General features: G+C 37.1%; 1 protein-coding gene across 4 annotated transcripts in view; it reads right to left on the minus strand.

Annotated features, from left to right (window-relative positions):
- Positions 1-27,469, minus strand: part of LOC137094360 (gamma-aminobutyric acid receptor subunit gamma-3) — a 196,397-nt gene that overhangs the window by 143,968 nt on the left and 24,960 nt on the right. For all 4 annotated transcript variants that reach the window (XM_067459959.1, XM_067459958.1, XM_067459960.1 and 1 more), the window contains exon 3: positions 1,425-1,492. In XM_067459959.1, the coding sequence (XP_067316060.1) occupies positions 1,425-1,492 (68 nt within the window). The remainder of the gene's footprint in view (positions 1-1,424; positions 1,493-27,469) is intronic.

Genomic DNA, 27,469 nt, shown 5'->3' on the forward strand with positions numbered 1-27,469 from the left:
AGCGGCAGCAAACATTAATAGGGAAAGAAAAGGGTTAACATTAACATTACTTAACATTAACATAACATTACTAATATTACCAAATTAGCAATATCATTGTATAACTAATAAACATACATTTGCATAAAGCGTGCATATTTGTCCATACACATGTTGATTAAAGTATTAAAAACTTAATTTATATATATATATATATATACAAAATAATATATATATATATATATATATATATATATATATATATATATATACAAAATAATATATATATATATATATATATATATATATATATATATATATATATATATATATATATATATAATTTTGTATATATTTATATATAATATAAATTATATAAATATATTTACAGTATATACTAGGGATTTGTGCCAACACCAGTATCACCGGGAGGGGACACAGAGTTTTCCCTCTTTTGCACCTCGCTTTTTAATCATGAATTAAAGTAAAATGTGCACAGCCACAAAGGCATTCATAATGGCGCAGAGCAGATTTTCAATCATTCCTTCGGATGTTGAGGTCTGAGGTAGAGACCTACGTGGAACAAATTTTAATAGTCCTGTTCCCGCAAAAATATACGTTGCCTTCTCCCGCCTGCAAACTTCATGTTTTGTTCTGCTCCTGCCCACATCAAACTATAAATAGAAACAGAAATATTTTTTTCTGTATGTTCATGAAACAGTTTCAAGTTCTTTAACATAAAAACAAGTGAGCATGTTTTAGCATGGCAGAATGCACGCAAAGTGCAGTCCCTTATTCATTCCTAAAAAGCTGACATCTCAGTTGTATTGCATTGGATCCAGCGGTAGTCTCACGGGAGTGCAGGTTTCTCGTCTGAGGTTGAGGTCCACTCTGTCTGCTCCGCGCCAATGGACACGCACCATTATAAATGGCTGTGTCTGTTCTCTAACTTAACTAAAAAACTCAAACCAACGGTGGGGGCAGTGCCGTGGTAGGCAAATGATAGCCGGTTAACCTGAGATCTACACAATATGATACACAATAAAAACTGTAGAACACAGCGGCTTCTTGTCATAAAGCTATACAGCTTTAAAACCTAAAAATAGCTATCCAGTATATACTTATTTCTTAAAAATATACATGTATGTGTGTGTATTCAAATAAACATTATAATTATACACAGTACACACATATAAACACAAACTTTTATTTTGAATGTGATTAATCGATTTGACAGCACTAATAATATAATATAATATAATATAATATAATATAATATAATATAATATAATATAATATAATATAATATAATATAATATAATATAATATAAAAGAGATGGGTGAGGAAATAATGATTTTTGGGGTGAACTATCCCTTTAAAATCATCAAAATGACCTTCACAATGACCAAAAACAGTACAGCTTTAGGGACATGCATTCACTCACCATATTTATTGATGACACAGGTCCAATACTATTTACGAAGATATCAACATCAATGACTGTCGGTTTAACTGCAGAGAGAGAGAGAGAGAGAGAGAGAGAGAGAGAGAGAGAGAGAGAGAGAGAGAGAGAGAGAGAGAGAGAGAGAGAGAGAGAGAGAGAGAGAGAGAGAGAGAGAGAGAGAGAGAGAGAGAGAGAGAGAGAGAGAGAGAGAGAGAGAGAGAGAGAGAGAGAAAGAAATAAAGATGACATGAGACTTATTGCCATAAAACAAAAATGTTCCAAATAATGAAGTTATTTTAATTTCTTTTGACTAATATTAGGAAAGGTTTCACTCTCCAGCTGTTCATGCATCCTGTGTGAAAGCAACTTTATGTTTGACAATGTGCTCAACAAATGAACCGTCTGTGCACCAAGAGGTCATAAACTTTGAGATGTCGTCACGTTGCATAATCTTCTCTCCTTGAATCCATTTGAAATCTTTTTTAAAGGATTTCCTCTTTGAGCAGTTTATCACAATAATCTACAGTTTTAAACATTAGCTTGATTGACATTAAGCGTGGCTGAAAAGCACTTGTGTCTTCTGAGAGATGAAGTGGAAAGTTGGAGGGGGGAGCAAAGGAAAGGAACTGTGAGAATTTCAATATGAGTGAAAGCTTGGTCTGACAACCCTCCATTATGAAAGCATTTTCTGCAGCCGAAGAGATGAAGGAGGGGTTCATTCTTCACAAAAACAACAAAATGACAAAAAGACAGTGAGTCAAGTATGATCAACATCATATCATTCTGATCATTCAAGTGTCAGCCAAAGGGAACGACTCTTACAACTCTGTGAAACATCAAAATTTGTTGTCATGATTTTTAATTTACATGGCAGAGAAACATTTTAACTGAAAGTTTAAACTCAAAATTAACAATATTGAACCACCAAATTTATAAAAAAAAAAAAAAAAAAAAAATATATATATATATATATATATATATATATAAAACCCCTTTTTTATCATGCTGCCTCAGCCAACCTCTGACCACTTCTGTCAGTCCAACTGCGCTCGAGTGGGCACTACCCCCTCAGGTGTGCTTACACTTAAATATGAGCATGACATTTTCAATCTCCCCTCTCATTTCCTAAATGCCTTCTTCAATGAGCGTGCATCAAAATAAAGATTCCCATCTGTGGAAGAATGAACAGTGTCATATACCTTGATATCAAACATGTTGTCTAGAAGTAATGCAGACAGTACCACATTAGGGCCCTGATTTAAGAAGAGGATACATTAAAATTGTGTGTGGACTTCAAGGTGTATCGTGGGTGGTTTATGCAATTAAAATAACATACTCTAAGATGAGACTTTTGCATGTAGATATTCTACCAAAAGTTAGCCATGCAGCTTACTAAACATCATTTATTCATCTGAAGATTTGATATAATGTACACTGCTTCAAAATGTTGAGATTTTTTTATGTTAAAGTGCCCCTATTATGGATTTTTGATGTAGAGTGTAACATAGTTCTAAGTGAATGAAAACATCCTGAAAATTTTTTACATCTGAAAGTGAACCAAATACAAATTTTTGGTCCAGAGAAAAATTATTGTCTCTTAAAAGTAAAAGCCGACTCTGAGCCAGTTAAACAAATTGTCTTTCAAACAAACCGCAAGCCGTTTCATGACATCAAGACGAAACATTAGCATATTGCTCGTCCACTTATTGTGCACACAGGCAACTGGGAGAACTTGAACTACCTCAAACACTGCAGCGGTTACTGGATAGCTTTATGACAAGAAGCCGCTGTGCTGTACAGTGTTTATTGTTTCAAATTGTGTAGGTCTCTGTCCAACTGATAAAATCACGTTATTACTGTCTTACTGTAATACTACTGTAAATCAGCTGTGGGCTGCAGTATTACCTAAAACTGTGTCTATTAATGCAGACTGTCTGTCATTCTCACTACTTTGAGTAAAGATAAAAGATTTGTTTTTGCAAACTTTAACGTTACATCAGCCAGAGGTCGTAACAATGTGCATCAGGTGAGTTTTAATCTTTTATCCCTTACGAAACAAAAGTACATTAGGCAATATAGTCACATATATGGGATTAATATTTATATTCTCCAATATAATATAAAATTCTCCAGTATATGAAAGCGGCAATCATTTGTATATTTTGCAATATATTACAGGAATATATAATATATTGTATAATACCATCAATATATTATTCCATGTATTTACAATATATTATAAAATATTTCAAGTAATATATTGGTAAAGATATTTTCCTTTCGTAAGGGATGTTTTTAATTAGGGTTAAGGTTAAGGTAGGGTTTAGGGTTAGGGCTATGAAGCCACTGTAAACGGTATTGTTAGGTTATATTAGGCTAATTATATAATTACAATGCTAGCTTACTTTGTTTAAATGACAAAGCCTGACAGTGTCACTGCTAAATACCCGTTAAATTCAACTGCAGACGTTGCATCCTTTGATTCCACAATGTCACTGACACGCCCCCAACTCGTACAGATCGGGGCTCATGCTGCCTTCACACTGAACGCGAATAGAGTGTCAAAATCGCGTTTACCGCGACTAGTTTGACGCGTGAACATTTTGAATCCATTCAAGGCACTCCAGGAGAAATATGTCATAAAACACCACTCTGCCTCCTTTCATTTTCATAAAATAATAAAAATAAAAGCATTAATTGCCACACAGATGTGGTTCAGCCAACACACTACTTGGATTACCTGGCATGTATATTTTTATATCTTTAAGAAAATATAAAGATAAATATATAACTTCCCTTTGCCCTCAGTCAAAATTATTTGGTAGGCAACACTGGATTATAGACATACACAAGACAAATTATATCTCATGTTTAACCACCACAGGGACATCTGAGCCAGTGGCAAATACCAGAAGGACTGGCCGAGGAAAGGCTCCTCTCACCGGGTTAACAAGCGCTGAGCGCCTGGCGATCTCCTGGATCTCACAACTCCAAAAACGCAAAGATAATTTTTTTTTAAATTGGCGCTGTCTTTATAAATAAACCAAATATTTTACCTTTAAACAACTACATTATCAACTGAAAAGCATTAAAACTACATTTAGTGACAAAATAACAGTATTTTTATTTATGCAGGGTTTCTCATCATGTCACTTTACCAAGTGACAGTGGGCTCCTGATTGGTTAACGCGGCGCAAATTGACCCCAAAGTTCAGTTTTTTCAACTCGGGCGTCACGCAAATTCGCTTCAAGCGCGTGAATGCACAAAACACACCATTTGCACTTATTGCTAGATGTCCAATTCGCGTCATATGCACAAATGAGGCAGAATCATGTCTGATGCGCCACGGGACCTCCAGACGTGCCTTTCTATTGACTTAAAGCAGCACTAGGTAACTTTTCAACCTTCATAATATATTTTTTAAGACTCTTGTGATGATAAATCGACTTACAATAGGTTGAATGACACGTCTGCCATAGCCTGATGGGGTCTGTATCGTTTTTAATCGTACTTTTAAACTTCGGGTTTCGGGTAGTAACCCGAGAAAAAGAAAAGAACTACAAAACTCGACTGCTTTACGGCATATACGTCACTTCCACCAACACACACACTTCCTTACATTCGGATGTGCGAGCCCAACTTTGTTCGTCGGATAATATAGTCATGTCTGAAGCAGCAGAGACAAATAAGAAAGAAAAGGTTTTGTTGGAGGAAAGCAATAAGAGGAAATGAAAAAATGATGGGATTAAAGGCAGGACGAGGATCAAAATGTGACCAAAATGTTTGCTCGTCGGCGTGAGCTGAAGGAGGCGTGCCCGACCGATGCGGTCCTGCTTGTTACGGTGAGCCACTCAAACATTGAACTGAAGTATCATATAGATTCTGTAAAACGGTAACCAATAGACTACTATAATGACGCTGGCTTGTAAACGTGAGCATCGTGATTATTTGGCGTTTGAAAAAAATAAAACCCATGAAATTATATTCATATGACATGCTGAAGCAAATGCCACTGACTGTAACGTTACCTGGGATGAAGACATTTCACACGCGACGCCAGAAGAACTCCTCTTGCAGTTTTCAGGGACGCTTTTATGAAGTTATTTGGCCCGCATCGCACCACTGTATATATTTTTACAACCCGCCGCGCACCCGCGACCATTAAATAGACATACGGGGTCCGCGGGTTATGAGACGAATCGCGCATCAATAGTTCAGGGCTATCAGGGTTGTCATGTCAACAAATGCACGCGCGATGGCATCCCCTGTTGTAGGATGACAGCTCTTACGACAGTATTTGAGGACATTATTTTTTCCAAACTGTAGGGGGACCCCGAGAGCAAAAGTAGCCAAGTGGGGCTTTAACATGGAAATCACTCGTGCCAGACGCTCTATTCGTGCTCGGTTTGAACGCAACATTAAACAAAATCCCAAACTTCCCACTGGTATTTGCGACTTCGTGGTGGCGTTCATGTGCGTTCAACTCGTAAATATGATCTTTACGACAAGACTTGAATGCACCATCAGTTATGGTAATAGCCGTTTGTTTCCTAAATACGCGCTGTATGCGGTAGACCAATCACAACAGACTCGGTCATCTGACCAATCAGAGCAGATTAGGTTAGAGAGACTGATTTATCCATCGAGTCGTTTGAGAATCATTGTTGTGATGTGCACTGTACAGGCTATAATGAGACTTTTTTTGACCTTTGATACATGTAAACCTGTTGTTAAAGACGTTTAAAATAGCATTAGGGCACTTTAAGTTTCTTATGCTCACCAAGATTGCATTTATTTGATCAAAAATACAGAAAAAGAAAGTAATATTCTGAAATAGTATTACAATAAGAAAATATGTATTTTCTATTTTAATATATTTTTTACATGTAAAAAAAAAAAAAAAAGATAAAAAAAAAACTGAGAACCTTTTCATGATATGCTAATTTTTTGAGATAGGAATTTTGGGTTTTCATGAGCTGTATGCCAAAATCATCAGTATTAAAACAATAAAAGACCTGAAGTATTTCAGTTGGAGTACAATGAATCTAAAATATATGAAAGTTTCATTTTTATCATTACATTATGGAAAATAATGAACTTTTGTCACATATGCTATTTTTTTAAGAAGGACCTGTATGTAAAAAATATTTTTTCTTACACAAACGCATCGCTTTGCTTCAGAAGGCCTTTATTAGAAGGCCATGTGAAGCACTTTTCATTAAATTAGTTGTTTTCTTTATTCAAGTTTTGACTAGATTTTACATTGAATGCTTGGATTTGAAACCAAGGCCATGTCATTGGCTATATGCACTGCTAAACATTTGTTAGGCACCGGAGCAATACTTCGTACCTGTAACCTATAACTTTTATTGGATATGTTTGATTAATTATAAAGAACACATTGCTGTCATCTTTGAATTTAATATGGGAAATAACCGCTAAGTACCATGAATATTTCATTACTCAAGTAAGTCACAGTTAATCATCCAATGTCCTAATTCACAGCTGGAAAATTACCCTTACAGTTTGTAATTGCTTTCAATTTACAGCAATGATACAAATTAGACATATATTGTTGCTGTGCTATGATAATGTGCAATAAAGTTAATGCGCTTAGTGTTTGGATCTGGACGCAGAATATTTAGATGATTTTCCATATAAGATTTATAGGTCTCTCCCTGCTTTCTGCCAATATCATTATGGCTTAGCATCACCATCCACATGTTTTCACTCTTCCTCTCTTTTACACCTAAATTTGCCAGGGAGTCAGGGAGGAAGCATGGTTAATGTTATTCCACATTCACTCGTTTGGTAATCGTCATCTGGTGTACACTGGCAGCTGTAGGCAGTGCCATGTTAAGCCTTTGCGGGGCCCTTGGCTAAGCTTTTGCGGGGCCCCTGGGGCCCTTGGGGACTGCATGGAAACTTAAAGTGATTAAAAGTTCATATCAATATTAATTTACGAAGCATGACAAACAATACAGATTATTGTCAGCATTACAATACACTCTTTAAATGTCACGTTTAAAAGCACTAGGCCTACATTTAAACAACGTTTTATTCAATTAATTTAGTTCAAATAAATTTAATTCAAATAAAAATAGGATAATTTTGTTGCTCATGCAAGTAGCAAACCATTTAAACTAGGCCTATGTTAAAATCAAAAACATTTAGCATTCAAACTTACAATAGACAAAAAAAATCTAGTCTTTAATTTCTTTAATTTTTAAATATTTTAAGAAATCCTGCAGGTCATAAAAAAAGTTCTGTCACTTTAATTCAGCACGTTCAACACAGCAAAAAATAAAGTCGTTGCGGAAACGATCGGCGCGCTGCTGCAGACGCACCGCTCATGGAAAGCACTGCCGGACTGTATCCGTGTGCAGTGTGAAAGCTGTAAGCTGTTAACATTGGGACGGAATACCGTAATTCCTCAAATAAAGACCGGGGCCTTTATTTACCTGAACTGCCGATGGGAACCGGCTTTTATTTGAAGCAGGTTTTTATTAGGGGCAGGCCTGTATTTCTAATTCCATCTGTTTGAAATATAATTGCTTTATGTAAACCGTTTTCAATTTAAAGTTATCGTTCCAGTGGACAAATATTATAGATTTTTTTAAGAAACATTTGCAAAAATATCACCATACAACAAAATAATACGCATTTTTTGTAATTCCGCGCGCAGCTCGGAGTTCTCAGCGAATCTAGCCGAGCATGACGTCTCATCACACCGGCTCCCAGTTTGCATACAAATTAAGTGCTTATATTTACTGAATGAGCCTACAAAAGCAGACTAATAAGCCATCTTAAATAAAGATCCAGGTTTAAGCAAATAAATAAACAAATTACGACATTAAAGTTTAGTGAAATTAGGAAATATTTAAGAGATGGTTAATTTAGTGCATATTTTGTTCTCATGTCACAAGTAATAATATCAAGCCAAGGTTTACTGAGTTTTAGACGATTCTTTTGTAGTGTGGTTTTTGGTGAAATGCAGTAAAATAAATATCATCACCTGTGCACGTTACCCCACTTCTTCTCGACGCGTTGGTTTATAGCAGACGGAGCAGATTGAGGCCAACGCATTGTGAAGATCGATATTTGTAGCCTGCCTGACACGGCATTTTCACAGACGTTGCATCTCTCATAGACTACAGTAGCCTATTTAAAATGGCACATGCATCCGTTATATTCTCAATTTAATTTACAAAGCAGTACTGGTCTGGGTGTCCACTGTGACTCTTGATTTGGGTGTGTGACAACGATGCTCCACGTACGCATAATTACCTCGATCCAAAAAAAAAAAAAAAAAATCATAACGCAAAAGAGAATTGTCTCGGGGGGCCCCTGGTGTTCGGGGCCCTGAGCTGCAGCCCATGTTGCCCATTAGGTTAACGCTGCCCTGGCTGTAGGGCGCAGTCGGATGAGCGGGTCATAGGCCTGTCTCCTACAGGAGGCTTTAAGTCTAATATTGAAGAACAGATCAATTTAGTTGAATAGTTGCATAAAATATGCATGTGATAAAATAAAAGGAGTTTATGGTGCTTCAAATAAATAGTTAAGAAAAAGTCAATACAAGTGGAAAAAACAGAAAAAATGTACACTCGCCAAGCACCAAATGAGAGTAAAAAAATGAAACTGTGACAATTGACAGTCACAATTGGTAACAATTTTAAGAGTTCTAACAATGCAATGTTGGGAGATTATGAACAACAAAGTATAGTAAACATAGCCGATTATGTCTTAGGTGAACTTAAATAGTTGCAATTGAACAGTCAGTATAGAATATACTGGATTTGTGCAGGTCTTGAAGTAACAGCAGCCAAATAATCCTGTTGAAAATCACTCACTACTCTAGTCTGAATAACTTTTATTTTACATTAAAGAGGATTAATCTATGTTCATTTATACAGTGCATCCAGGAAGTATGCACAGCCCTTTACTTTTTCCACATTTTGTTATGTTACAGCGTTATTTCAAAATGGCTTAAATGCATTATTTCTCTCAAAATTCTACAAACAATACCACGATAATGTGAATTTTTTTTTGAGATCTTCTAAGAGATGTTCAATCAGGTTCAAGTCTGGGCTCTGGCACTCAAGAAAGTTCAGAGTTGTCCCATAGCCACTCCTTTGTTATCTTGGCTGTGTGCTTAAGGTCGTTGTCCTGTTGGAAGATGACCCTTGCCCCAGTCTGAGGTCCAGAGTCCTCTGGAGCAGGTTTTCATCAAGGATGTCTCTGTACATTGCTGCATTCAACTTTCCCTTGATCCTAACTAGTTTCCCAGTTCCTACTGCTGAAAAACATCCCCACAGCATGATGCTGCCACCACCATGCTTCACTGCAGGGATGTTATTGGCCAGGTGATGAGTGGTGTCTGGTTTTCTCCAGACATGATGCTTGCCATTCAAGCCAAAGAATTCAATCTTTGTTTCATCAGACCAGAGTATTTTGATTTTCATGGTCTGAGAGTCCTTCAGGTGCCTTTTGGCAAACTCCAGGTGGGTTGTCATGTGCTTTTTACAAGAGGCTTTAGTGGCTTCCATCTGGCTATGCTACCATACAGGCCTGATTAAATCGAGTGCTGCAGAGATGGTTGTTTTTCTATGAAGGTTCTCCTCTCTCCACAAAAAAACACTGGAGCTCTGTCAGAGTGACAATCAGATTCTTGTTCACCTCCCTGACTAAGGCCCTTCTACCCTGATTGCTCAGTTTGGCAGGGTGGCCAGCTCTAGGAAGAGTCCTGGTGGTTCCAAACTTCTTCCATTTATGGATGATGGAGGCCCCTGTGCACACTGGGACCTTCAATCCTGCCAACAAAATTCTGTACCCTTCTCTAGATCTGTGCGTCGACACAATTCTGTCTCGGAGGTCTACAGACAATTCCTTGGCTTGTGCTCTGACCTGACCTGAACTGTTAACTGTGGGACCTTATATATGCAGGTATGTGCCTTTCCAAATCATGCCCAATCCACTGAATTTACCACAGGTGGACTCCAATCAAGTTGTAGAAATATCTCAAGGATGATCATTTGAAACTGCACCTGAGCCTAATTTTGAGTGTCATGGCAACTTATGTATTTAAAAAAAATGTGCAAAGATTTCAAACAAACGTTTTTCATGTAGTCATTATAGGGTATTGTTTGTAGAATTTTGAGGAAAATAATGCGTTTAATTTATTTTGGACATGACAAAATGTGACAAAGTGAAGCGCCCTGTACAGTGAAGACATTGATTTTACATTTGATTACTTTAATTTTTCTTTTAGTTTAGTTGATTTAATTTGTACCTTTGTTTTGTTGTAATTGTTTATGCAATTACACACTGTTTATTTGTGTTTAATAAAGTTTTAAATTTAAATTAGTTAGGCTAGTTTTAGCTGTGGTATCGAAATTGAAATAAAGACTTGTGAATTTTCACCATCATCAAAAAATTTGGTGTCATGACTTTCATGGCCGGTAAAACATATTTAATATAAATTTTATATGCATTGGAAGACAAAGCGAATTACAATCAATGAGTAAATGAACACACTAGATCACAGTCAAGGCCAACTAAATAGAACTAACCAATTAACAATTTATATACACCCCTTTTGAGAATGAATGTTACACCATGCCTTTTGAATCAAGTAGTCTTTTTATTAAGCCTTATGTTAAGTCTTAAGCTACAGATTCTGAGGATTTTAAAAGCATGTGATCTTGGAACGGTATAACAAGTTTTTGCATGAAAAATTGAGAAAAAAAGAAGATAGGGGAACACATTAGCTGAAGCTAAAGTCTGCTCTGAACCCTGTGACAGTCTTATGCTCTACCTCTCATTCATCTGTATTCCTGCAGGAGCACTTTAGGTCTCCCTGCTTCTTCCATGCCTCCATATTATCGAACCACGTCATGAACAATTCATCGTTGAGATTTCATGCTCAAGTTCCGCCCAACATTTAAAGAGCAATCTTTTAAATTTATTAGCTCTCCCTTGCTACAACCAGCCATTCACGCTCGCATGGCAAATTGCACAAACATCATTATGCAATACAGTCCAACGCAGGTCTTATGTCTTGGCAAATTAAATCAGCGCGGAAAGTTTTGTAGTCTAACAACAGGATTTTGTCACATGCAGACGAAGGGATTCAGAATGCATTTATATCCCATTGTGCCGCTGAGGGATATCCCTTCTCTTCAACATCGCCGTAATAAAGTGCATGTGCTTTGAAATGCGATTTGAAAAATAGTCCTTAGAGACACTAATGGTTTGAGTCCTATTGTTATCTAGCTAACATGTATTGACAGTGGCATAGCAGAATGCACACTTGTACAATTTTACAACCCTCTAATGTTATCGAAAGGAGGTGGGTGTTGGGTTGCTAAGAAGAAGATGTAAATTGCAGTGGGCATGTTGATAGGTTAGATGAGGCAGAACTCATAATAGCTGAGAAATTCACGGACACGTTTCCTGTCTCACAAGAGTTGCCACAAAAGCAAAAGAGGTGATCAAAGTATATCCTGTTTGGCAAGTGACCACACTGTTGACAGACATTGTGTCGTGTCTTACTTTTTTTTTTGTCAGTGCAGCCATCACAATAGAGGAGAAACAAATTAGCGGCAATCAACCCTGCGTGGCCACATTTAGCCCCTGAACTATTATGTTCCCTCGCAGAGCTGTGTGTGTCCATCGATGAGAGCATTAATATGCAAGCTCTCTGCCCAGAATCACCATAGACACACTAATTAAATCACCCGCAACTGACCGAGAGCAGGGACATTAATGATGATATCCACCGCCCCATATACAGCCATTAAAACTCTCTAAACACAGAAACCCTGACCCTGTTAATGATGCAACCATTTAGAGGTAAATAACATTTGATGAAAAGTCTGTCACAGAACCTAATGAGCTTACTCTGTGTCCACTATCTTCATGTACAGCTATCTTTTTGAACATAAAAGGACGTTCATAAGCTGTACCAATCTGAATGTAACAACCCAGTAGGTCAATAATGCCTGGAGAAAGTTATCTGTTACTTTTCCAAAATTCAGTGGCTCTTGCTTGGCTGGGCAGTCAAATAAAAAGGCAAACTAATACTTAAAAAATAATCAAGAATCAGACACTGATAAAACACGGCTAATTCTGATTTTTTTTTTTCTGGTCATCAAAAAAAAAGATACATATGCAGAATTAATACATTCACCTTGGTGAGCATAAGTCTTCTTCTAAAAACATTAAAAATCTTACAGATCAAAAATCAATGTAGCTAATTCAACTCTTAAATAAGCAGAAAATAATGTATAGCTCACACAAATATTGACTGACGTCATTAATTTTAATTGGATCAATCTATTTCCTGTTAAAACTGTTCAGTATGAAAATGTACTTACATTGATTATTAATGTTTCCCACAGCTAATAAAAATCAGATGGAAATCTTTTAGTTGAACTTATTGCAATGCTTGAGATTTCCTAATCCATGATGAATACATGCAGAATACAAATTATTTGAAATATTTGCACTTCAAATTTCAATCACATTACCATCCAAATGGAATTTTAAGTGAATAAAATGCCATTAAATGCCCTTTGTATTTTTCTTTTTTTCTTGTGCAGTAGTACATTATGTAAGACGCCAGCACTCCAGATGAACTCACACAGCAACCTGCACTATACAGTTAAAGTAAACCACATTGAAAGGAACTCCTAAACAATGCATGAAGTATACTTCTGCATTGGTTCATATCAAGCTCACTCAAAAGTATAAACAAGAACCCAGTTGTGCTTTGTTTTAACATTTGCAATTTTTTATTTATTATAGGTTGGACCTCTTTAAAATCACTTTTAAAAGTGAAGAGAATTCAGGACATACTGTGGAACAAAAAAGTATTTAGTCAGCCACCATTGTGCAAGTTCTCCCACTTAAAAAGATGAGAGAGGCCTGTAATTTTCATCATAGGTACAATTAAATGATGAGAGATGGAATGAGAAAAAAATCCAGAAATTCACATTTTCAAAAAGATTTTATTTGCAAATTACCGTGGAAAATAAGTATTTGGTCAATAACAAAAGTTAATCTCAATACGCAATGATGTTTTGGTAGCCTAGAAATCTAGACGCACCCTAGCGGCAGCAAATTTAATCTGCCCGCAGGTTTTGTCTAGGAACTCTCAATACCCTTCTGAGCTGTATTCCTCACAATCTGGACGGGCCAATCACAACAACTTGTCTATGTCTATGGTGAGTTTCCAGACCAAACATCTTGATGTGGGTCTGGCTTGTCAGGCTAATGTTTTGGGGATCTCGCTGGGCAACATGGATTTTCAACTCCATCCAAAGATTTTCTATTGGGTTGAGATCTAGAGGCTCCATAACTTTGAAATGCTTCTTACGAAGTCACTCCTTTGTTGCCCGTGCGGTGTGTTTGGGATCATTGTCACGCTGTAAGACCCAACCACGTTTCATCTTTAATGCCCTTGCTGATGGAAGGAGGTTTTTACTCAAAATCTCATGATACATGGCCCCATTCATTCTTTCCTTTACACGTATCAATCATCCTGGTCCCTTTGCAGAAGAACAACCCCAAATCATGATGTTTCCACCCCCATGCTTCACAGTAGGTATGGTGCAACTCAGCATTCCTTCTCCAAAACACGAGAAGTTGATTTTTTTTTACCAAAAAGTTATATTTTGGTTTCATCTGACCATATGACATTCTCCCAATCCTCTTCTGGATCATCCAAATGCTCTCCAGCAAACTTCTGACGGCTTAAGCTTAACATGTACTGGACTTAAGCAGGGGGACACGTCTGGCACTGCAAGATTTGAGTCCCTGGTGGCATAGTGTTACTGATGTAGCCTTTGTTACTTTGGTCCCAGCTCTCTGCAGGTCATTCCCGTGTGGTTCTGGGATTTTTGTACACTGTTCTTGTGATCATTTTGACCCCATGGGGTGAGATCTTGCGTGGAGCCCCAGATCGAGGGAGATTATCAGTGGTGTTGTATGTCTTCCATTTTATAATCATTTCTCCCACAGTTGATTTCTTCACACCAAGCTGCTTACCTATTGCAGATTCAGTCTTCCCAGCCTGGTGCAGGTCTACAATTTTGTTTCGGGTTTCCTTTGACAGCTCTTTGGTCTTGGCCAGGGTGGATTTTGAAGTCTGACTGTTTGAGGTTGTGGACAGGTGTCTTTTACACTGATAACGAGTTAGACAGGTGTTAAACAGGTGCCATTAATGCAGGTAACGAGTAGAGGAGAGAGGGCCACTTAAAGAAGAAGTTACAGGTCTGTGAGAGGCAGAAATCTTTGTTTGTAGGTGACCAAATACTTATTTTCCATAATGCAAATACATTCTTAAAAAATCCGACAATGTGTTTTTCTGGATTTTTTTTTCTCATTCTGTCTCTCTTAGTGTACCTATGATGAAGTGGGAGAACTTGCAAAATTGGTGGCTAACTAAATACTGTTTTGCCCCACTGTGAATATATAAATGTATATAATGTATACAAATTATGGTAACACTTTAGTTTAGGTTCCAATTCTCAGTATTAACTAGTTGATTATTAGCATGCATACTAGGATATTGGCTGTTTATTAGTACTTATAAAGCACATATTAATGCCTTGTTCTGCATTATCATATTATATATGCTTTAATCCTACTCATTATCTAAACTTAACAACAACCTTACTAACTATTAATAAACATTAATTAGGGGTTTATAGAGGCAAAAGTTGTAGTTAACAGTTAGTTAATAATGACAAATGGACTCTAAAGTTTGGCCGAAATTATGCATGCAAAAATATGCATATTACTAAATATGATAATTCTTGACATCTACCCTTGTCCAATCTGTTCTTAAAGATGTAAAAGGGATCTATTTGTGTGCATAGTGTAATTTTTGACTACTGCCTATAGGACTACTGTAGAAACTGAATTTTGGTAATACTGATACAATACATGAATTGTGAATTGCTCCTGTAAATGAATAAATAAATAATAATGGTAACACTATTCTACTAACTATAACTAATTTTGCAACTGTATGTCAACTAACTCTCATTAGAGTATTAGAAGACTTAATATCTGCTAACACTTTATTTTGATGGTCCCCAAGCAACCAAGCTACTGACTTAAAGTTATTTATAGTACTAATCTGAACCCTAACACCTAACCCTAACCTTAAAGTGATGACACACAGGGCAACTTTTTAAACAATGTTGCCGGGCAATGTTGCTTGGGCAAAACAATTGCCCAATTTATTATCACCTTAAGTAAACTAGTCCATTGCCCTAATTATTTGCCCTGTGTCTCACCTGGTTACCCGATGACGGCAACACTCTCCAGCAACATTGCTCAAAAAGTTGCCCTGTGTATTATCACTGTAACAGTATATTACAGTCTACTAATATTCTAATGAGAGTTAGTTGACATGTAGTTGCAAAGTTACTTATAGTCAATAGAATGTCTAAAGTGGACCATCGAAAATAAAATGCAACTATAATGGTAAATTAAATCAAATGCATTTTACTATATGATATGGCTCCCAACGTAAATTAAATAAATCAAGGCAAAATCATTAAATTGCAACCTGTATGAAATCTGTATAACAATTCCTCCAAAATAATAACATACACATACGTACACACTGAATACATATTACAGTATGTCAAGCCAGAATCAAAAGGTCAGCCAAAGCTCAGATTTTCATATTCTGAGCAAGACTGCATCTTTAGGTACTTCATCTGCTAACAGGCAACAGTATAATTAGCTGAGCATCTGTGGATAGACTGACAGATAGTAAAGATTTAGAGTGATAACTAAAGGCATCTCAGCAGCTGCCTCCAAAGGGCCGATGCTAGTGCTTTTACTTCATGTCTAGACTTTATCAAAGTCACACTAAGCAAGATCTAATAAAAGAACGAGACAGCTTTTCCATTTCATTTTGCACATTACATTTGAATAGATCCCCCCCCCCCCCAAATACTTTTCTTCCTTTAAAATACTGAAGCGTTGTGCTTTGCTTACGAATATAAACGGCTCGTATTTATTCTCTCTGAAGCCATGTGAACATCCATTCATCAGCAGTCAAAATGAAAAGTGGACAGGAGGGGATCTGGGAGGCTAACATTCATCTTCACTTCCTTCCAAACACTAATGAAAGATTGCTCAGGCAAATCGAGAGTGTACCATCACAGCTCCAAACCTGCAATGCTGCCTGAGACGGTCCAATTCAAATTCCATCCCAATCAGCTGCCTGCAAATATCCACCGCCTGCCAGAGCTTATATTAAGACCGCAGAAGCTCTGAGAGCCTGGTCGTGTTAGAAAGTGATACATTTTTAATGCTATTCACAGGGCCCTGTGTGGGAGGAGCTGAGGGAGGGTCGGACCGTCAAGAGCATTGGGTAGTAGGAGATATTCCTTGTAACTTACACCACTGTGAAGTTTGGTGTAGTTGTTTAGGTCCATTAGAGAAGTGTGTGTTGCCCTCGGGAAAATGTCTGTGCTCTTATTCATTAACCTTAAACGACCTGTGCAAGTGAAATAACAGCAGGGGGAGGCTGAGCGCTCACCAATCAGCAATGTGGCTTGGGGCAAGGCGAATGTCCCTCTTTAAACATTTGCTAGAAAATATACCCAGTCTTTGTCCAAGTCATTGCAATAGCTGGTTTTTAACACTTCCTTAACACTTCCTTGACTAGTACCTAAACTACGAACACTGTTTAGATGAATATGTAAATATGTGCTGCACTCTTTACTCTCAAAACAAAATGAACACACAGCTAAAACAACAGCGGTGAGAAAATAGTAGTTGATCATAGAAACATCTGATCATAGCAACGCGGACATGTATGAACCAGCTCTGCAATTTAGCTATAATACTCTGTAATATTCTGCTAAATTATTTTGAATGGACTGACACTATTGACACTACCATTCTTTGTTCCTCGCTAACTCGGTTAGCTTAGTTAGCTGGATTTGACTGTTGACGATTTGGTATGATCTTGGATTGTTTGGTCATCCTTCACTCATCCTGGACTTGCTGTCATATATATAGGGTATTCTGATGGTGGATTGGAAAGCGAGAAATGCATTGATCAACTTTAAAGACACTTGAAAGACTTCTAACTGTGTACAGTATGCAAATGAGTTCCACAGGGGAAAGAAGGGTAGGCCACGCTGTGCACCCCCCCAACCCCCCCCAACAACGGTGAGCCAATCACAACGGTGGAATGGAGAAACGCCAAATTGAAATCTCTTCTTCATCGGAAAGGGATAAAGGTACCCTTTAACTTCAGCTCTGCGGCATATTTAGAATAATTATGACATATTATGCAAATTTGGACCCAGATAGGGGTCGCAGAGCTGAAGTGGCTGACATCTTTGTTCTGAGACAAACAGTTCACCAAGTTCTGTGTCTGTCCGAGGGTTAGACTGTGAAAGAGCAACCAAGTTCTGAGCTTCCGGTGTAACCAGAGAGACAACACAATATCCAAGTATCTGAGTCTACAGCTTTTGAGGCAGCTACAGATACGACCACATTCTGAGTCTGTGAGGAAAGAGACATTAACCAACATTAAATTCAGAGTTTTAGTCCAGCGAGAGGACTACAGCACGTCCCGAGTCTCCATGCTAGAGAGACCAGAGCGGATTGTCCAACTTCGGAGTGTCTGGCCCAAAGAGGCAAAAGACACACAGAGACATTTGCAACTAGGTTAAGCTCAGGAGAGCAAACCTTCACTTCAAGGTTCCTTCGTCTGCGTGTTCCAGATTTTAGGGCCCTTTGGTGCCCCAGGAGATCAGCATCCCAAAGATCTTCATGTTCAAGGCTGTTGAAACGGATTCCAGCTCCTTTCCCCACTGCATTGTCTCCCAGCAAAACCAGTGGAAGTAGTCATCACCATCGGACTGCTTACTCAACCACGTGGAACGCAAATATCACTTAACCGAACCTCTTTCTAGAAACCTTGGAATTGTTGTATATTATCAGTATATGATTTCTTAATTTATATTAGAGGTTACATAACTAGATGCTAGTTAATTACAAAGAATATTTTGTTTATTTGTTTGATGCATAATAAGGTTCTTCACCTAAGTTTCAGAGAGACAACAATTTATCTTTCCAAAAGATAGCACAACTCTTCTATAGCCACACTCAACTTAGTCACATGTATTTTATGCATCTTATGCACTTTATTCCTTTATCATTCATTGTATTCATGTAGTGGTTGTATTAGTTAATCTTGTTTTTCTTTTGTTAATAAAATCTAATCTTCAAATCTTTTATTACAATTGTTTCTTCCGTGTGCTGATAATACAGAAGAGGATCTACAAGTTAGAAATCTCACCAATCTTTCAGATAAATCAGCTGACCAACTCCCCCCCCTTTACATTCATTATAAATGACTGGGCAGCCTCCTGTCTGGAGTGTTCTCATAGAGCCAAAGTAAAAGACTTTGACTAGTGTCCAAAACTAAGAGAGGGGGAAGGTCATCTGATGTACTCTTGATGCATCAGTGAATCAAGCCAGCGATTAAAACAAACAACTTTACGTAGTTTCTGTTAGTAGCATAAAACAAATCTGTTATTTAAATGATTAAACTACAGAGAACACAGAGAACACTCTTTATAATGTTCGGATCTGTCAATCACACGTATATCTGCAGTGCACACTCGTCCAAACTGCCGTTACAACAGAAGCTCTTACTGTATTCATGTCGATGTCGTGTGTTGTTAGTTGTGGTGAAAGCATTTTGTGAGAGACGTAGCGTTGCAAAGTTCACTCGTGTTTATTCAGAGCTATTAGATACAAACAAAATAAACTCACACTCACAGCGCTCTCAACAACTCGGCACAATAACACTTTCTCAGCAATTTTTCCCCATCTCTCACTCCGTATCTCTCTGGACCGGCAGTACTGCAGCTGTTTGTGCCTGACTAAACCACGCCCCCTCTGCACATGATCTCATTTAAAATGCAAAGATGTCAGCCAATCACAACAGTGGGTGTTTTCACTGAAGTCTCACAGCAGACACGCCCCTTGAAACAGAGCATTCAAGCCAGAGGGCTAATATCAGTATAGAAAAAAATGCCTTTTAGTTCTAAATTATGATTTTTTTTTTTTAATGTAAAACCCATACTAACAATATAAGTAAACCCTCAGAAAATATTATAAAATAATTAAAAAATCCATTGCATGGGAGCTTTAAAGGTAACGACTTTATTCCAGTCAAGTCATGTCTTATTTTGTATATACCACTTTACAAATCATTGTTTTACAGTATATCAGGGCTTACTGCAGCCACATTTTGTAGAAAAAAAGGTCAATTGTCTTTTGATAATAGTCTAGAGATGTATGCAATACTGCTCACACAGAAGTCATTTACAAACAAAGAAAGCTTTCTGTTGGTCAACATATCAAAGTTGCATGACTAACTCAACCCATTGTGAAATTTGTGGATTTCAAAAAATTGCTAAGCAATGTTACACATGGCACCATTAGTGAGGAGGAAGCAGTGACCTGTCTGCCAAAACAACGCTCCCAGTTGCTGGGCTACATTGATTTACGTCTATAAAAAGACCTTTGTATTCATTGTGGGCTAATGTTTCCAATGAAATACCTGTCAAGACTGCAAAATTGAAATTAAATAAAAAAGTACTGCATGCTCTTTAAAGTGCATTTCTTACCGGAAAGATCTTTCACATTATAGTGGTGTTTATGAGTCAACAACACAGAATCATTGGCCAACACCTTTCATCTTCTCCTGTTTGGCGTAGGTGTATTCATAATGTTCTCACAGTATGCGATCCAAATTTCAGCACAGTTCTGTAACAAAGCAAAGCGTGCTTTTACTGGCCATTTCCATATGAGCTTTGATTTCCAGTAAACCAATAGCACCTTGAAGCTTCTAATGGATTGTAGTAGTATTCGTACCAAAATGCTGTAGAATTGTACATCCTACTAATATCACAAATTGCTGTATTATGTATAACCGCACACCAGTTCTTTGTGCAGTGTAATGTTGGCAATGAAAAAACAAAAACACTGAGTGCATTAATCGTCCAGATTTTCATGCTTGGAGTGATGGTGAACTCTGTGAATGCCTCATCAGCCAAGCAGATGTCTTTGAGGCCAGCTTGCATTTGTGTTAAAAGAACACACACAAGCCCGATGATGTAATCCACGCATCACCCCATGCTGTTTTTACAGATTATAACCTAAATACTTGAATGTTTACAGCAACACAATATATCTGCTGTGACACTGGCCAAGCATTCATTTTAACCAAAAATAAAATGTCAAATAATATAGATCTAATAACCAGATTCATGTGCATATACAGTGGAGTCCAAAATTCTGAGACAACATTGAAAATCTGGGATTTAAAATCTCACCCTGAAAATAAGCATGAGATAAAAAATGAAGAAACAATATGAAATGATTAAGATTAATATAATTAATGATTTATACGATCCAGCACAAAAATATACTCAACAAGAATATATACACGAACACAAACTATTCAAAAATGTAGGTAGTTTTCAGAAATATTTAAGAAATTAGTTTTGGTACATTTCTCGAAACAAACTCACAATTTGCAAAACAGTAAGTGCATTTCTCAAAACAATTCGTACAAATAGCAAAACACCATGGATAACCTGCAAATCCCCCTCTCTTACTCAAAATCCTTAGTTCATCTCTAAAAAGTAAATATCTGTGTCAATGAACGTGTCAGTGCCATCAGAAGTCCTTGTGTCATTGTCTACGGATAAGACAGTCAAATTGTTTAGTCATGTTGTCAATATAACAGTTTACTCTGCAGGGATGTTCGGATGGAAACTATGGCTAAAGTTTTGATGACAATTATTGTCAATTGTAAATTACATCTTAGTGTATGTGTGAGTGTAATTACAAGAGAATGGAAAATATTCAAATTTACACTCTTACTGTTTGTACTGTATTTTATTGACAGAACATGTCATTGATATACAGAAATGAAAAAACAGCACTGAATAGCACACACACAAAAAAAAACCTAAAGAAGAAATGTGAACATAGGAAAAAACTGTACATGGGGAGCTGTAGAAATAAATAAATATACAGTGCCTTGCGAAAGTATTTGGCCCCCTTGAACTTAGCGACCTTTTGCCACATTTCAGTCTTCAAACATAATGATATAAAACTGTAATGTTTTGTGAAGAATCAACAACAAGTGGGACACAATCATGAAGTGGAATGAAATTTCAAACTTTTTTAACAAATCAAAAACTGAAAAATTGAGCGTGCAAAATTATTCAGCCCCTTTACTTTCAGTGCAGCAAACTCTCTCCAGAAGTTCAGTGAGGATCTCTGAATGATCCGATGTTGACCTAAAAGACTAATGATGATAAATAGAATCCACCTGTGTGTAATCAAGTCTCCGTATAAATGCACCTGCACTGTGATAGTCTCAGAGGTCCGTTTAAAGCGCAGAGAGCATCATGAAGAACAAGGAACTCACCAGGCAGGTCCGAGATACTTTTGTGGAGAAGTTTAAAGCCGGATTTGGATACAAAAAGATTTCCCAAGCTTTAAACATCCCAAGAACCACTGTGCAAGCGATAATATTGAAATGGAAGGAGTATCAGACCACTGCAAATCTACCAAGACCTGGCCGTCCCTCTAAACTTTCAGCTCATACAAGGAGAAGACTGATCAGCGATGCAGCCAAGAGGCCCATGATCACTCTGGATGAACTGCAGAGATCTACAGCTGAGGTGGGAGACTCTGTCCATAGGAAAACAATCAGTCGTATACTGCACAAATCTGGCCTTTATGGAAGAATGGCAAGAAGAAAGCCATTTCGTAAAGATATCCATAAAAAGTGTCATTTAAAGTTTGCCACAAGCCACCTGGGAGACACACCAAACATGTGGAAGAAGGTGCTCTGGTCAGATGAAACCAAAATTGAACTTTTTGGCAACAATGCAAAACGTTATGTTTGGCATAAAAGCAACACAGCTCATCACCCTGAACACACCATCCCCACTGTCAAACATGGTGGTGGCAGCATCATGGTTTGGGCCTGCTTTTCTTTGGCAGGGACAGAGAAGATGGTTAAAATTGATGGGAAGATGGATGGAGCCAAATACAGGACTATTCTGGAAGAAAACCTGGAGTCTGCAAAAGACCTGAGACTGGGACGGAGATTTGTCTTTCCAACAAGACAATGATCCAAAACATGAAGCAAAATCTACAATGGAATGGTTCAAAAATAAACATATCCAGCTGTTAGAATGGCCAAGTCAAAGTCCAGACCTGAATCCAATCGAGAATCTGTGGAAAGAACTGAAAACTGCTGTTCACAAAGGAAGGAGGAATGGGCAAAAATTTCAGTCTCTCAATGTGTAAAACTGATAGAGACATACCCCAAGTGACTTACAGCTGTAATCGCAGCAAAAGATGGTGCTGCAAAGTATTAACTAATGGGGGCCGAATAATTTTGCACGCCCAATTTTTCAGTTTTTGATTTGTTAAAAAAGTTTGAAATATCCAATAAATTTTGTTTGTAGTTGATGCTTCATGAGAAGCACCTTTGTTAGAGAAAGTCAAGATTCACCTGGGAGCAATTTACCAATTAAGGACAGATTTAGAAAAAAAGTCTAATGGAAATATAGAAAGTATAGAAATATGCTTGACATTTTATGATAACTTGTTCATCCATTTTGCATGTAAAGACTTATGCTATGAGCTTGTGCCTAAATGTTGTCGGGGGTGAGACTATCAACAGAGACCCAATATAATACATTTTGATCAACCTGACATAAGCAACTGATAATGTAGGAAACAACAGAGAATTGTACATAATCATTTGCATGGATGTACCAGAGCATTTGCAACTTGTTCAAAGAAATGAGAAACTGATTTTTTGATGTGCACGAGTGACACAATGATGTGAGAATTGAACAGGTAGTTTTGAGAATTTCAATTCTGATCTGAGAAATGTACCAAAGCGACTGAGGAAAAACTGTAATACTGTTTTCAGCATTGACAATAATAACCAAAATCAGCATTATTATTACAATTCTGAATGATCTAATGACAATCAATTATTGAGTATGGCTGGTAAAATCACAATCAATTATTATATATTTTTATAATATATTAAAATAGAAAACTATTTATGTTAAATTATAGTAAGATACAGATAGACAGACAGACAGACAGACAGACAGACAGACAGACAGGCAGACAGACAGACAGACAGACAGACAGACAGACAGATAGATAGATAGATAGATAGATAGATAGATAGATAGATAGATAGATAGATAGATAGATAGATAGATAGATAGATAGATAGATAGATAGATAGATAGATAGATAGATAGATAGATAGAAAGATAGATAGATAGATAGATAGATAGATAGATAGATAGATAGATAGATAGATAGATAGATAGATAGATAGATAGATAGATAGATAGATAGATAGATAGATAGATATTTATATACAATCACTGATAAACATTCAGAGTAAAAAAAAAAAAAACTCTTGACACATTTAGCAAAAGTTCTACCACTAGACCAACAGGGTACACGCTTATTTTCCCCTATGCATTTATTGATGTGAAAAATCTTAACAATAACTATATATTGTATTAAACATGAGTGCTGTGTTAATAAATAAAACCCAATTTACTGCTGTAATTGATTTCTGGACATCACCACTCAAGATGAACTCCCAGCCAGTGTCTCCGAAGATCCTCTGCCAGGGTGCCCACCAGGTCATCAATACATTCCTCAAAATCAAGGCTACAACATTATCCATTGTGCACATTCCTCAGTGGGCACTGGCAACACAGGGGCCAATTAAACACTTTCGCTTCCACAAGATCGCTTCTGGTGGCCTGGTATGGCCAGAGATGTCAGAAGGTTCGTGAGAGAGTTTATGGATTGCATCTAAATCACCACGCCAACTACCCAAGAGCAAATTCCTTCCGCTGCCCGTTCCCAATCGCTCCCAATTGTTCCCAAGAAATCAGGGCGATTCCTCCAAACTTTCTGTCACAGCCACCAGAACTATTGGAGACTCTTAGTTTCTAGCATGGGTAGAGTACACCCAGAATTCTTTGCAACAGAGGAACACTGGCCTGACTCCATTCCAGTGTGTACTTGGAAACCAATCAAGTCTCCGTTGCTGTCGCATAATCCAGGTGGATGCTGCACAATGGTGGTTGAGGAGATTCGGATATTCCCCGCTCTATATGTGAAGTGCTTTGAGTGCAAGAAAAGTACTATATAAATGTAACAAATGATTAAATTAATTAATAATAATAATAATAATAATAATAATAATAATTATTATTATTATTATTATTATTATTATTATTATTATTATTATTATTATTATTATTATTATTATTATTATCTACCTGTTTGATTAAATACTGTTTATTGTTATGCATTATTTTTGAGAATCTGACAAAAATGTATTGAAGTATTTTATGTAATGCAACATTAAGATGATTGTTACAGCCTAGAAATTTTATATATATATATATATATATATATATATATATATATATATATATATATATATATATATATATATATATATATATATTTTTTTTTTTTTTTTTTTTTTTTTTTTTTTTTACATTTTAAAACATATCCAGAGCAAGCATGTCCACCATCTGTCCACCACTGCATGCCACGGACAGAGAGAATGCAGGTTGTTGGTGCAAGAAAAGAAATAGCGAAAGAGAATCAACAGATCTTAATCAGATGATGTGGTCATCACCAGAATGATGCCTCCGGAAAGGCTGGCATGTGGGGGCATGTAAACATCCCTAGGGGGGTGAACGCAGCTGATCTGTAGCAGGGTAATGACCAGTCAGAAGAGGAGTTTATGTCACAGTGAAGTTGAACCATATCAATGTCAAACACTCAGATGCACAGGAGACATCCAGGAAGATGGGGAGGGCATGATAAACAAGGCTGATATGACCAGTGGGCAAGTAATCTCTCTATCATCTCTTTCTGTCCTGTCATTTCTCATCCCCCCTCTCCTTTCACATGCCTGTCTTCAGCTTTCATAATGTGCCTCATTTATGGAACTTTTCCCCATATGAGTAAATTGGCCCTGAATGGAATAAATGGAATTAATAAAACTGCTTCTTTCACATTCACTGACACATTTCGGTCAGATAGAATCTATTCCTCAGGCCCATCAACCCCAGTTTGTAATCCTCAGCGGCACATCATTAATTCCCCAGGGGTTATATAAAAACATTACCTTAGCAAGACAAAATAGTTGCTGTTTTATTCCCCTTTTTTATGTTATTTCCATCTCATAATTTTATCAGACAAAATACATCATTTCAGGTGCAGTGGAAATTATATTTTTGGTTAATAAAAAAAAAAGATGTTCTACTGTGATGCATGTCCACACTTAATAGCGTAAACAGTATTTTAAGAGAGTTTATTTTCTAAAATGCCAATAGTTAAAGACTTGTTCTAAAATGCATATTGCTGTAGAATGTTAATAAAAGTAATTACCAAAATGCTATTACTGACTGCACTGATTGACAGATATACAATCTTCTAAAGTGCCTGAATTTCAAAATTTCCATTTCCATTTCAAAGTTAAAGAGTTGACACTGCTCCCTCCTTTTTTGGGAATACCTATAACCCAAAATAAACAAAAGTTTGGAAAAAACTACACCAAACAATTTAAAAAGGACTTCCAAAATAGAAAACAATGGCACAAGACGACAACATTCCATATAACAGTGAAAATCTCTCGCGAAGAGTACAAAAGGGCAATCATGATTAACATCAGAGTTTAAAATACAAATAAAAGCATTAACAGCTACAGCTGTATGTAAAACCCTCCACTGCAAGTCAGCAACCTTCTTTACCAATGGTGGTTTATACAGCGCTCTCCATTCAGGTCCAACCCCGTCCATTAAACCTAAGCGAGCTCTCCATGGGGTGTCAATTCTACCATTTAATTTATCTTTGTTCAGAATTTTAACTATCAATCTGTATACCAATTTCTTATCAGCATCATGCACTGACAAAATGGAATTATTAACAGTCCTTAAAGTCTGGGAGAACCTTCATCAAAGGAAAAACATCATTAACACAAGGTTGAGCAGAACCATAAAACGGGTTCCATACATAACTGGCTCTTGGAGAAGCCAATACAGTGAGCTGTGATGTTCTGTCCTCTCTGTTTTAAACAGATTCCCGACTTTAAACAGTCCACGGTAAAAACTCGGTAATCCGCTGGTATCGAGTTGCTTTAGATCCATCAGAAACAATGTTCTATTTAGTCCAAATCCACCAAGTTGATTCAAAATAGTACATGCCAGTGGTCTCCACACCAGATCTGTGGGACCACACAAACAACCTCTGCATGAACTGAAAACGAAAGGTTGCCCCTCTGCTGCTCAGACGAAGCCTTGTCCTCATTCATCTTTTGGCAAAAATAATATACTTTGAGGTGTCCAATGCAGACGATCCCAAAAGAAGTCAACAAGAAGTACTTGAATCTTTGATAACAAATCTGGAGGCGGGTCAACACATGATAGGCGATGCCATAAAGTGGAGGAAATCAGATTGTTAATAACAAGGACTCGACCTCTATAGGACATTTTTGGTAAAATCCACTTCCATCTGGCAAAACGGCCTTTAGTTTTCTCAAGAACATTATCCCAGTTTTTAAGGACAACAGTTTCATCACCCAAAAACACATCTAGATACTTTAACCCCCCCTCTGTCTTCCAATTCAATCCTACAGGCAACTGAAACTTTTTTTCCATTACTCCCCCTATACTGAGAGCTTCGCTTTTTTCCCAGTTTACCCTCGCTGACGAAATTCTGCCAAATTGAGTTACCACATTTGCTAGCATATCAATATCTTGCTGATTATCCACCATGATGACTAAATCATCTGCATGTACGCAGATAACTTTTAGAGGCATATTACGCCCTGGTAAAATCACACCTTTTAAAACAGACTATAAGTTTGTGCAGTAACGGTTCAAAAGCCAGAGAATATAACATG

The sequence above is a fragment of the Pseudorasbora parva genome, chromosome 12, assembly GCF_024679245.1.
Source record: "Pseudorasbora parva isolate DD20220531a chromosome 12, ASM2467924v1, whole genome shotgun sequence".
NCBI classification, from domain to species: Eukaryota; Metazoa; Chordata; class Actinopteri; order Cypriniformes; family Gobionidae; genus Pseudorasbora; species Pseudorasbora parva.